This window comes from Centropristis striata, chromosome 8 (genome assembly GCF_030273125.1).
Source record: "Centropristis striata isolate RG_2023a ecotype Rhode Island chromosome 8, C.striata_1.0, whole genome shotgun sequence".
Classification (NCBI taxonomy): Eukaryota; Metazoa; Chordata; class Actinopteri; order Perciformes; family Serranidae; genus Centropristis; species Centropristis striata.
This window is the reverse complement of record NC_081524.1, coordinates 230,001-242,500: the sequence shown is the minus strand read 5'-3', so window position 1 is coordinate 242,500 and position 12,500 is coordinate 230,001. Positions and strand designations below refer to the sequence as shown.

At 48.1% G+C, this 12,500-nt stretch overlaps 4 protein-coding genes across 4 annotated transcripts in view; 3 read left to right on the top strand and 1 right to left on the bottom strand.

Annotated features, from left to right (window-relative positions):
* The window catches only part of bnipl (BCL2 interacting protein like), a 7,096-nt gene extending 6,910 nt beyond the window's left edge, over positions 1-186 (top strand). The window contains exon 8 of the mRNA XM_059339015.1: positions 1-186. This exon is cut by the window's left edge and continues 1,029 nt beyond it. The gene's annotated coding sequence lies outside the window, so the exon portion shown is untranslated.
* Positions 187-1,013: 827 nt separating this feature from the next.
* On the top strand, positions 1,014-4,894 carry LOC131976800 (thioredoxin-interacting protein-like). The gene is made up of 7 exons (XM_059339963.1): positions 1,014-1,298; positions 1,782-1,857; positions 2,124-2,271; positions 3,138-3,350; positions 3,439-3,585; positions 4,334-4,636; positions 4,720-4,894. The coding sequence occupies exons 1-7, from the start codon at positions 1,031-1,033 to the stop codon at positions 4,756-4,758; spliced, it is 1,194 nt and encodes a 397-aa protein (XP_059195946.1). The 5' UTR covers positions 1,014-1,030; the 3' UTR covers positions 4,759-4,894.
* A 674-nt stretch (positions 4,895-5,568) lies between these two features.
* LOC131976100 (tetratricopeptide repeat protein 24) lies at positions 5,569-10,675 on the bottom strand (the record flags this gene model as incomplete). Its single annotated transcript, XM_059339014.1, has 11 exons — positions 5,569-5,773; positions 5,851-5,878; positions 6,514-6,612; positions 6,707-6,749; positions 6,804-6,860; positions 6,929-7,050; positions 7,741-7,869; positions 8,216-8,422; positions 9,383-9,584; positions 10,166-10,459; positions 10,544-10,675. Coding segments are annotated over 11 exons (1,425 nt in total), but the record flags the coding sequence as incomplete, so codon positions are not given.
* A 1,441-nt stretch (positions 10,676-12,116) lies between these two features.
* The window catches only part of iqgap3 (IQ motif containing GTPase activating protein 3), a 24,124-nt gene continuing 23,740 nt past the window's right edge, over positions 12,117-12,500 (top strand). The window contains exon 1 of the mRNA XM_059339870.1: positions 12,117-12,255. Within this exon, the coding sequence (XP_059195853.1) occupies positions 12,234-12,255 (22 nt within the window). The 5' untranslated portion in view covers positions 12,117-12,233. The remainder of the gene's footprint in view (positions 12,256-12,500) is intronic.

Here is a 12,500-nt window from a genome sequence, read left to right as displayed (position 1 = left end):
ATGTAAATAAACTCCAGCAGCTGTTGTTATTGTTCTGTTTCTATTCTGATCCGATGACTCGACAGTTCACATTTCACTGATTTATTAATATAAAGACGTTTGTGCAGCTGTTGTTATGAGTTAGAATAAAAAAGTATAAATATGTCTTTGAGTTATTATAATCTTTAATCTCTAATAATAATATCATAATTATTATAATAATAATTATAATAATACTTATTATAATATTAAAATCATAATAATACTATAGTATAAATATATATCGGTTATAATAATCTTTAATAATAATAATAATAAAAATAATAATAATAATAATAATAATATATCTGGGTCATAATAATAATAATAACAGTTTAAATATGTCTAGGTGATAATAATAATAGTATAAATAGATTTATTAATAATAACCTCTGAGTTTCTGAATCAGGTCACAGCTTTAAGCCCCGCCCCCTCATGCCCCTCAGGCCCCGCCCCCTCGCAGCACGCCCTGTGCACGCGTCCTCTCTGCGCTCTGATTGGCTGCTTTCTGCCGGTCAGCCTCCGCCGACCAATCAGAGAGCTCGGCCATGTGGCGGCTCGGTACCGGCACGTGGAGCCCGGTGAGGGGTAACGGGACACCGGGACACCGGGACACCCCCCCTCCCCCTCCCCCTCCCCGGGCACCCCGACCCGGTATAAAGCTCCCGGTCCCCCACCAACACACACACACACACTGACTCTTTTAACTCTTTACTGCCCGCTGCTCCTAGTCCCGGTCCTCCCGGTCCTCTGGTCCTCTGGTCCTCGTCCCGGTCCTCCCGGTCCTCTGGTCCTAGTCCCGGTCCTCTGGTCCTCGTCCCGGTCCTCCCGGTCCTCTGGTCCTAGTCCCGGTCCTCTGCTCCTAGTCCCGGTCCTCCCGGTCCTCCCGGTCCTCTGCTCCTAGTCCCGGTCCTCCCGGTCCTCCCGGTCCTCTGCTCCTAGTCCCGGTCCTCCCGGTCCTCCCGGTCCTCTGCTCCTAGTCCCGGTCCTCCCGGTCCTGGTCCCGGTCCTGATGGTGCTCCTGCCCGCCTCCCGGCTGCCGGTGTTCCGGCTGCAGCTGTCGGACCCGGGCCGCTCCTTCTACTGCAGCGGGGACAAGCTGTCCGGCTCCGTGGAGCTCCAGGCGGCTCATCCCGCTCCGCTGCGCCGCCTCACCGTCACCGCCGCCGGCTGCGCCAGAGTGGAGCACCGGGGAGCCAAGAGCCGCAAGAACCGGAGCCAGGAGGAGGAGTACCTCCGGTACGAGGAGGAGCTGCGGCTGGAGGAGCACCTCTCCACAGGTAAATATAATCAATAATCAATAATAACTATTCATATTAATATATCATAATAATTATCAATAATAACCTCCGGTACGAGGAGGAGCAGCTGTCCAGAGCTATCAGTAATAACTATTTATAATAATAATAATAATAATAATAATAATAAAAATGAAAAGAATAATAATAATAATAATAATAATAAAAATGAAAAGAATAATAATAATAATAATAATAATAATAGTAATAATAATAATAATAATAATAATAATAATAATTATAATAATAATAATAATAATAATAATAATAATAAAAATAAAAAGAATAATTATAATAATAGTAATAATAATAATAATAATAATAGTAATAATAATAATAATAATAATAATAATAAAAATAAAAAGAATAATAATAATAATAGTAATAATAATAATAATAATAGTAATAATAATAATAAATAGCAATAATAATAATAATAATAATAATAATCTTTGTGTGTTTCAGATTCAGACGGATTTTTTGTGCTGCAGCCGAATAAAATCTACAGTTTCACCTTCGGCTTCGAGCTGCCGGAACCAGGGTAAGTTATTGATTACTGCTGATCAGGTATTGATCACTTAGTGATTATTACTGATCAAAAATTGGGACCAGAGTAGGTTATTGATTATTACTGATAAATAAATGATCAGGTACTGATCAGGTACTGATCAGGTATTGATTACTACTGATCAGGTACTGATCAGGTATTGATCAAGTATTGATTACTACTGATCAGGTAGTGATCAGGTATTGATTACTACTGATCAGGTACTGATCAGGTATTGATCAGCTGTGTTCTGGCTGCAGGCGCCTGGTGTCGTCCTACCGAGGACGGTTCGGTTCTGTCCGTTACTACGTGCGGGCGGAGCTCGACCGGCCGTCCCACAATGCTTTGCGGTGTGAGAAAGAGTTTGAGGTGGAGGAGCCGCTCGACGTGAACCGCCCCGACCTGCTGGTAAACAACACAACAACAACAACAACAACATAACAACAACAACGACATAACAACAACGACATAACAACAACAACGACATAACAACAACGACATAACAACCACGACATAACAACCACGACATAACCACAACACAACAACAACAACAACAACATAACAACAACAACGACATAACAACAACGACATAACAACAACAACGACATAACAACAACGACATAACAACAACGACATAACAACCACGACATAACAACCACGACATAACCACAACACAACAACAACAACAACAACAACTCAACAACAACGACTTAACAACCACGACATAACCACAACATAACAACAACAACAACACAACAACAACAACAACATAACAACAACAACGACATAACAACAACGACATAACAACAACAACGACATAACAACAACGACATAACAACAACGACATAACAACCACGACATAACCACAACACAACAACAACAACAACAACAACTCAACAACAACAACGACTTAACAACCACGACATAACCACAACATAACAACAACAACAACATAACAACAACAACAACATAACAACAACTCAACAACAACGACATAACAACAACGACATAACAACAACGACATAACAACAACGACATGACAACAATGACATAACAACAACGACATAACCACAACACAAAAACAACAACAACGACATAACAACAACAACATAACCACAACACAACAACAACAACTCAACAACAACGACATAACAACAACGACATAACAACAACAACATAACCACAACAATAACAACAACAACACCTCACAGATCTGATCAATAATAATCAGTTATCTCTCTATCAGTTATTGATTATTGATTATTGACCCTCAGGCTCCGGCGGCCGCCTGCGGCCAGAAGAAGGTGACGTGTCTGTTCATCCCGGACGGCGCCGTGTCCATCAGCGCTCAGATCGACAGGAAGGGCTTCTGCCAGGGCGAGGACATCTGCATCAACGCCAAGTTCGAGAACACGTGTTCCCGCATCGTCGTGCCCAAGGCCGCCATCATCGCCAAGCACTCCTACCTCGCCAACGGGCACGCCAAGGTGACGCCCCGCCCACTTCCTGTCCGACCGCGTCCTGGCGGCGAGCGTCCGGCGGTCCGACGTGTCTGACCTGTCTGTCTCGTTGCAGGAGTCCCGTGAGAAGCTGTCGGCGGTGCGAGGGAACCACATCATCTCGGGGATGTGCGACATGTGGCAGGGAAAAACCATCCGGGTCCCCAAACTGAGACCCTCGCTGCTCAGCTGTGACATCATCAAGGTCGACTACGCCCTCATGGTGAGTCGCCGTGATGTCATCAGGTCATGACGTCATCGGGTCATGACATCATCAGGGGCCTCATGTATCAGAGAGTGCTTAGCTTTCACACTAAAGATGGCGGACTCCCAAAACTAGAAAAGGCCCCTCCCCCTCAGATCGACCTGTGAATATATAATGAGGTAATCAGGCTCCTCCCCCTCAGATCTACCTGTGAATATATAATGAGGTAATCAGGCTCCTCCCCCTCAGATCTACCTGTGAATATATAATGAGGTAATCAGGCTCCTCCCCCTCAGATCTACCTGTGAATATATAATGAGGTAATCAGGCTCCTCCACCTCAGATCTACCTGTGAATATATAATGAGGTAATCAGGCTCCTCCCCCTCAGATCTGGCTGTGAATATATAATGAGGTTATCAGGCTCCTCCCCCTCAGATCTACCTGTGGATATATAATGAGGTAATCAGGCTCCTCCCCCTCAGATCTACCTGTGAATATATAATGAGGTAATCAGGCTCCTCCCCCTCAGATCTACCTGTGAATATATAATGAGGTAATCAGGCTCCTCCACCTCAGATCTACCTGTGAATATATAATGAAGTAATCAGGCTCCTCCCCCTCAGATCTGGCTGTGAATATATAATGAGGTAATCAGGCTCCTCCCCCTCAGATCTACCTGTGGATATATAATGAGGTAATCAGGCTCCTCCCCCTCAGATCTACCTGTGAATATATAATGAGGTAATCAGGCTCCTCCCCCTCAGATCTACCTGCACATACCTGGCAGTGAGAAGCTGAGCGTGGAGCTGCCGCTGGTCATCGGTACGATGGCGTCCGGCGGCGTGGGCAGCAGGACGAGCAGCATGAGCAGCACGGCGGACTCCGCCTCCAGCTGGGCGTCCTTCCCCTCGGCGCCGCCCAGCTACAGCAACATCCACCGCCACCTGCGCGTCGACAGCACGCCGCTGCTGCACGACTACGATGGCGCCGAGGACGACGGCGAGGACGACGGCGGGCTCTTCATGAGGGCGCCGCAGCTCTACCCCCCTCCCCCCGCCTACAGCGAGGTGAGACGGCGCCGGCCGCAGCGCTCGCAGAGACGACCTTGGCGGTGGCGAGGTGTTTTCTAACCCCTGTGTTCTGTCTGCAGGTGGATCAGGACGCCGTCAGCCCGCTGCCGGTGTTCTGAGACTTCGTGTTCCTGCCAGGCGGCGCTCAGGGCCGCAGCGCTCCAACGTCTGCTGCTGCTGCTGTTTTTAATGTTTGTTGACAGGAAGTCACAGTTTGTATATTTGATGTAAATAAGATGTTTATTTTTCTACTTGAACAATAAAAACGAGTTTCACAATAAAAGTTTGTCTGTGTGTGTGTGTGTTTAGTTCAAAGTGTGTGTGTGTGTGTGTTTAGTTCAAAGTGTGTGTGTTTGTGTGTATCTGTGTGTGTGTGTGTGTGTGTGTGTGTAATGTGACTCTGGTTGCAGCTGTTCTTATTGTCTGCACTCTGATTGGTCGGCAGCCTGTCTGCGCTCTGATTGGCTGACGGTGATGTCATCTCGGGGTCCTCTGTCTGATTTTAGAACCAGCGTGCTAACGCTAACATTAGCGCTGCAGTCGGACAGGAGGTCAAAGGTCACGGTAAACGGCTGACTCACTGTAAACATATGGCAGCGCTGCCTGCTGGACAAACAACAACACTGCAACAATAAACACATTAATATTTATATTTATATTAATATTCAAGTAAATAAAGAGTCAGAGTCACCTGATCAGCAGCTCAGACCCCCCAGTCCTCTTCCTCTCTGCTCAAGAACCCTAAAGGACCCTGAAGACCCCGAAGAACCATCAATTGATCAATTTCAGTGTTTGAAAGTTTATTAAAGTCACTTCCTTTTTTAATCATCAAAATAAAAGCATCGACTATTTCAGTCATCCATACTGCTACCTGTCTGTCTGTCTGTCTGTCTGACTGTCTGTGATTACTGTAATTATACAGTATTTTATAGTTTTTTATAGTTTTTTTACGGTATTCTACAGTATTTATGTGGTGAGAGCAGCAGTTTTTGCTGACTCAGGTGAGTCTACATCAGGTGAGTCTACATCAGGGAGCAGAACCGAGACCTCCACCTGGCGGCGGGGGGCGTGGCCTCTCTGATGTCAGCAGGGGGGGAGGGCGGGGCCTCTGCCTCCTGGACCAATGAGGTTTCACTGAAAGAAAACAAAGAACAATCAGATTCAGCTCCGTTCGTCTTTGACTAGAATCTTCATTGTTTTTTATTAGTTACCTGTTCTCTGTGTCCGACCACAGCTCACCTGGAAACACACATAGGTAATTTTTATTGAAAAGGTGTTCCACGTGTACAGGTGTACCAGGTGTACCAGATGTACAGGTGTAACAGGTGTTCTGATGTACAGGTGTACCAGGTGTAACAGGTTTTCAGGTGTACAGGTGTTCAGGTGTTCAGATCTACAGGTGTACAGGTGTACAGGTGTAACAGGAGTTCAGATCTACAGGTGTTCAGGTGCACAGGTGTAACAGTGTTCAGGTGTACAGGTGTACAAGTTTACAGGTGTACAGGTGTACCAGGTGTACAAGTGTTCAGGTGTACAGGTGTTCAGGTGTACCAGGTGTAACCGGTTTTCAGGTGTACAGGTGTATAGGTGTACAGGTGTTCAGGTGTACAGGTGACTCACTGTGCTGCAGGTGGTCTGACTGGAGCGAACTGGAAACAGAGATGGAAACATGTAAACAACAGAAACTCACCTGAGGTCGTAGTCGTAATAAATGATCAATAACAGGTAATAACAGGTGTGTCACCTGTGTGGTCCAGGTACGGTGTACTCAGGTGGCTCAGAGGCTCCGCCCCCTGCTGTTTACACACTGACTGTTAGTTTACATCACACACTTTCAGTGCTTATGTGTGTGTGTGTATTCTTCCTGTTTCTACCTGGGACAGGTGAGACTTGCCCCTCCCCCCTCTGACCATCTGGCTGCTGATTGGATGCTCTGTCTGTGATGTCACTGTTCCTGTGAGGAGGCGGAGTATTAATAACTGAACGCTCAGATCGTGTGTTTCTGTCTCAGGTGTGTCAGAGGGGCCTTGGAGCTGATTGGCTGTTACCTGAGCAGGTGTCTGCCTGGGGGGCGTGGCCTGAGTGGGCGTGGCCTCTGAAAAAAGGAGCGCTGAATGAGTTAAACAGCAAAAGTACAGTTGACTTCTGTCAGTAAAGAGTTTACCTGCAGAGCTGCAGTCAGACGCTCCACCAGACGATCTCCAACAGCAGCAGAACTCACCTGAGGAACACAGAGCTGTGATTGGCTGCAGGAGGACAGAGGTATTATTGGAGGACAGGTGTTGTTACCTGGCAGTGAGACAGGGCCGTTAGGGCCTGTTTATACAGTGAGACAGCTTTCTGGTGCTTCTTCTGCTTCAGGTAACACTCTGCCAACGACTCACACACCTGCACCTGGGCCAGGTGGTCCTCTGGAGACAGACAGGTGGAGAGACAGACAGGTAGAGACAGACAGGTAGAGAGATAGACAGGTACATAATTGTTGTTTACATTAATAACCAGTAAACATGTTTTCAGACTGACGTGTGTCTCTGAAGCCCTGCTGAGCGTGAAGGACACTCTCAGGTAGAGAGATAGACAGGTAGAGACAGACAGGTAGAGATAGACAGGTAGAGACAGACAGGTGGCGACAGACAGATAGAGACAGACAGGTATAGACAGACAGGTAGAGAGATAGACAGGTAGAGACAGACAGGTAGAGACAGACAGGTGGAGAGACAGACAGGTGGAGAGACAGACAGGTAGAGAGACAGACAGGTAGAGAGACTGACGTGTGTCTCTGAAGCCCTGCAGAGCGTGAAGGAGACTCTCAGGTAGAGAGATAGACAGGTAGAGATAGATAGGTAGAGACAGACAGGTAGAGAGATAGACAGGTAGAGATAGACAGGTAGAGAGATAGACAGGTAGAGATAGACAGGTAGAGACAGACAGGTAGAGAGACTGACGTATGTCTCTGAAGCCCTGCAGAGCGTGAAGGAGACTCTCAGGTAGAGAGATAGACAGGTAGAGACAGACAGGTAGAGATAGACAGGTAGAGACAGACAGGTAGAGATAGACAGGTAGAGACAGACAGGTAGAGACAGACAGGTGGAGAGACTGACGTGTGTCTCTGAAGCCCTGCAGAGCGTGAAGGAGACTCTCTGCTGCGTCCTCGTCGTCTCCCAGCCCAGAGCACGCCACCGCCAGGTTACTGAAACACCTCGCCTGGTCCCCACGGCAACCCAGAGAGCCTGCAGGGGACGGACAGGTGGAGTACAGGTGAAGGACAGGTGGTGGACAGGTGATGGACAGGTGAAGGACAGGTGGTGGACAGGTGAAGAACAGGTGGAGGACAGGTGATGGACAGGTGGACAGGTGAGGGACAGGTGGAGGACAGGTGGGGGCGGGGCCTGACAGGTAAAGGACAGGTGGTTGACAGGTGAAAGACAGGTGATGGACAGGTGGACAGGTGAAGGACAGGTGAAGGACAGGTGGAGGACAGGTAGTTGACAGATGGTGGACAGGTGGAGGACAGGTGATGGACAGGTGAAGGACAGGTGAAGGACAGGTGAAGGACAGGTGGGGGCGGGGCCTGACCGTAGAGGGCGGCGGCCTGTCGGTGGTAGCCTACAGCAGGTGTGAACTGGCCCACAGCGTTGAGGGCAGCTCCCAGGTTGTGCAGGACTCGGGCCAGCAGGGGGGGCTGCTGGGCTGCAGGGCCCAGAGCCACCTGGAAACACTGCACCGCCTCCTGGAAACACCTGAGCCGGCAGTAAGACACGCCCACCGACAGGTACAGCTCACCTGGACAACGGACAGCATACAGGTCATCAATCTAATCTGACAGGTAGAGACAGACAGGTAGGGAGATACACAGGCAGGTAGAGAGATAGACAGATAGAGACAGACAGGTAGAGAGACAGCCAGGTAGACCTCTGACCTGTCAGGCAAACCTGAACTCCTGAGACACCTGAACACCTGAGACTCCTGAACTCCTGAGACACCTAATACACCTGAACATCTGAACTCCTGAGACACCTGAACACCTGAGACTCCTGAACTCCTGAGACACCTAATACACCTGAACACCTGAACAACTGAGACTCCTGAACTCCTGAACATCTGAGACTCCTGAACTCCTGAGACACCTGAATACCTGAGACTCCTGAACTCCTGAGACACCTAATACACCTGAGACACCTGAACTCCTGAGACACCTGAACACCTGAGACACCTGAACTCCTGTGACACCTGAACACCTGAGACTCCTGAACTCCTGAGACACCTGAGACTCCTGAACTCCTGAAACACCTGAACACCTGAACTCCTGTGACACCTGAACACCTGAACACCTGAACACCTGGACACCTGAACACCTGAGACACCTGAACTCCTGAGACACCTGAACTCCTGAGACACCTGAACACCTAAGACACCTGAACTCCTGAGACACCTGAACTCCTGAGACACCTGAGACACCTGAACACCTGAGACACCTGAACTACTGAGACACCTGAACTCCTGAGACACCTGAGACACCTGAACACCTGAGACACCTGAACTACTGAGACACCTGAACACCCGAGACACCTAAACTCCTGAGACACCTGAACACCTGAGACACCTGAACACCTGGGCCAGCGCCACCTGAACTTCCCCCTCACCAGACGGGTCCACAGATTTCCATGGTTCCATTGTTTATGAATAATAAAACATGTTACTGTAAAGAACAGGTGAGTTTTAAGGGTTAATAACAGTGGTTACCCAGAATCCTCGGCTCCGTGATGCTTTCTGTCAAACTAAGGCACTCTGTCAGCACGCCGATGATGTCATCACGCTTGAACTGATCCGACTGGGTCATGTGACTTCCTGCCTCTTTGAGGGCGTCGGCTGCAGAATCCAACATGGCCGCCACCTTGTAGCTCTCTGCAGCCCTCAGAAAACCCTGAACCGCCAGAGTCCAGTCCTACACACACACACACACACACACACTAGTTCTGGTTCTGGTTGTGGTTTTGGTTCTAGTTCTGGTTCTGGGGCGGCTGTGGCTCAGCTGGTAGAGTGGGTTGCCCCCCAACCGGAGGGTTGGTGGTTCGATCCCTGACCGTCACAGCGTGTCGAAGTATGCTTGAGCAAGATACTGAACCCCAAATGGCTCCTGATGCTGCATTCATCAGTGTGTGAATGAATTCCCAATGGTGGCAGGTGGCAGCGTTTAGGGTAACCTGCCACCAGGATGAATGTGTGTGTGAATGGTTGGATGAGTCAGTCTGTAGTGTAAAGAGCTTTGAGTGGTCGCAAAGCGGCTAGAAAAGCGCTATATAAGTGCAGTTCCATTCTAGTTCTGGTTGTGGTTCTAGTTGTGGTTCTAGATGTGGTTCTAGTTCTGGTTCTGGTTCTGGTTCTGGCTCTGGTTGTGGTTGTGGTTCTAGATGTGGTTGTGGTTCTAGTTGTGGTTGTGGTTCTAGTTCTGGTTCTGGTTGTGGTTGTGGTTCTAGTTGTGGTTGTGGTTGTGGTTGTGGTTCTAGTTGTGGTTCTGGTTCTGACCTGGTCTCTGCTGTAGCAGTGGCTCATGGCACTGCAGGCGTCTCCCTCGCCGCCGCCGTCTCCCTGCGACCGGTACAGCTGCGCTGCCCGCAGGAAGTGGGTGGCGGCCTCCTGGCTCCGCCCCAGTGCATCGTGGGCCAGCGCCAGGTTGAATTGCAGGTCCGGGAGCCGGTCGGCCTTCGGACCCGGCTGAGCTCGCCGCAGGAAGTCCTGCCCCTCCTGAGGCCGGCCCGCCGCCACATAGGCGGCGCCGAGGTTAAAGAGGCAGGCTCGCCGTACCCGGGAGTCCTGCAGCTGGGGCAAAGCATCGTGGGAGATTAACAACTGAGCAGAGAGCCTGCCAATCACCTGTCTGACCTCTGACCCCAGCAGTCTCACCTGTGCTGCAGCGTCCAGCGCGGCGTGGAAGCAGCTCAGAGCGCGCTCAGTGCGTCCGTCCTGCAGCGCTTTGTGACCTGCTGACGTTAACTCCTCGATGTCTGCCGCCTTAGGCCCCGCCCCCTGAGGCCCCGCCTCCTCCACCTGCTCCTCCTCCTCACCTTGAGCAGCGTCAGACATGTTGCACCTGACAGGTCAGACCTGTAAACATCAGCTGACTCATTATCATGTTTAATATGTTTGAGGAAACATTTTAAATTAAATTATATTAAATATTAGTATTTTGAAAAAACACCTTTCATCTTCCTGTCTGGCTGAAAGTAAAGCTAACAGCTGAAGCTCAGCTAACAGAAAGAGCTAGGCTATCAGCTGAAGCTAAGCTAACAAAAAGAGCTAGGCTAACAGCTGAAGCTACACTAACAAAAAGGGCTAGGCTAACAGCTGAAGCAAAGCTAACAGAAAGAGCTAGGCTATCAGCTGAAGCTAAGCTAACAGAAAGAGCTAGGCTTACAGCTAAAGCTATGCTAACAGAAAGAGCTAGGCTAACAGCTGAAGCTAAGCTAACAGAAAGAGCTAGGCTAACAGCTGAAGCAAAGCTAACAGAAAGAGCTAGGCTATCAGCTGAAGCTAAGCTAACAGAAAGAGCAAGGCTTATAGCTAAAGCTACGCTAACAGAAAGAGCTAGGCTAACAGCTGAAGCTAAGCTAACAGAAAGAGCTAAGCTAACAGCTAAAGCTAAGTTAACCGAAAGAGCTAGGTTAACAGCTGAAGCTAATTTTACAGAAAGAGCTAGGCTAAAAGCTGAAGCTAAGCTAACAGCTGAAGCTAGGCTAACAGGAAGAGCTAGGCTAACAGCTGAAGCTAAGCTAACAGCTGAAGCTAAGGTCTCATACAGACAGGTGTGTTTCTTTCCTATCAACCATCTCAAGCAGCATCAGAAGAAACGAACAGCACGTCAGTTAGATCACAGCTTCGCGTGGAGGACGCTGCTAGAATTCTAGAATGCTACAATTAGCACTAGCTAATGCTAGAAAAAAATAGCATTAGCTGCTGTTAGCCTGCCGTTAGCAGTTAGCATCGTTAGCTGTCTCTTACCGTCTCCAGGTGAAGGGGAGGATTCTTCATATTGATCTGTGACGTCATCAGGTATCAATACCTGCCGTCGGATCGATGTTTACAGGTGAAAACTAGCAGTTAACTGTTAGCATCACAGCTAGCATCACCTGCGGCTGGAGGTGACTCCGTTGCTATGGCAACACGGAAACAACCACCGGAGACTCATCAAATATTAAAAATGAAAATAAATAGAAATAAAAGATCAAACAAAGACTCATTGATGTCACAACCGTCTAAAAATAACACAGTTAATAAAAAATATGAATACAATCAACTCAATATAAAGTTAATCAAGCGTTTGTTCCGGTTGTAGACAGGAAAATACATTGACCAGAATCCCCCGCGGCGACGTCTCAGCCAATGGGAGGGCGGCTGGTCGCTCGGCCAATCAGAGCGCAGCGGGAGCTTTCAAACCTCAGGGCGGAAGTAGCTGTCGGACCGTTTGGACCGGAGAGAAACTTTCACAGTTTTCACCGATTTTACCGACAAACTGAGAGTAAATAACGATCAATACACCGACAGAATCAACAACAACAACAACAAGAGGAGGAGGACTGAGCTGCGGAGCGACAACATGGCGGACTCCTGCCGAACCTGTGAGTCAACATCACATTCATTACCACTATAATATATATATATATATATATATAACCTATATATATAATATAATATATATATATATATATAATAAAGTCTTAGTTCATCAGTTACTGAACTCTAACGGATCATTACTCACATATCAAGAATCTACCATTAAATATAGAATCCCTATTAGCGACTTTAATATAGTCGTAAATGCATCCCTCTATGTGTAATTATGTTATTTAAAAGTGCATTAATA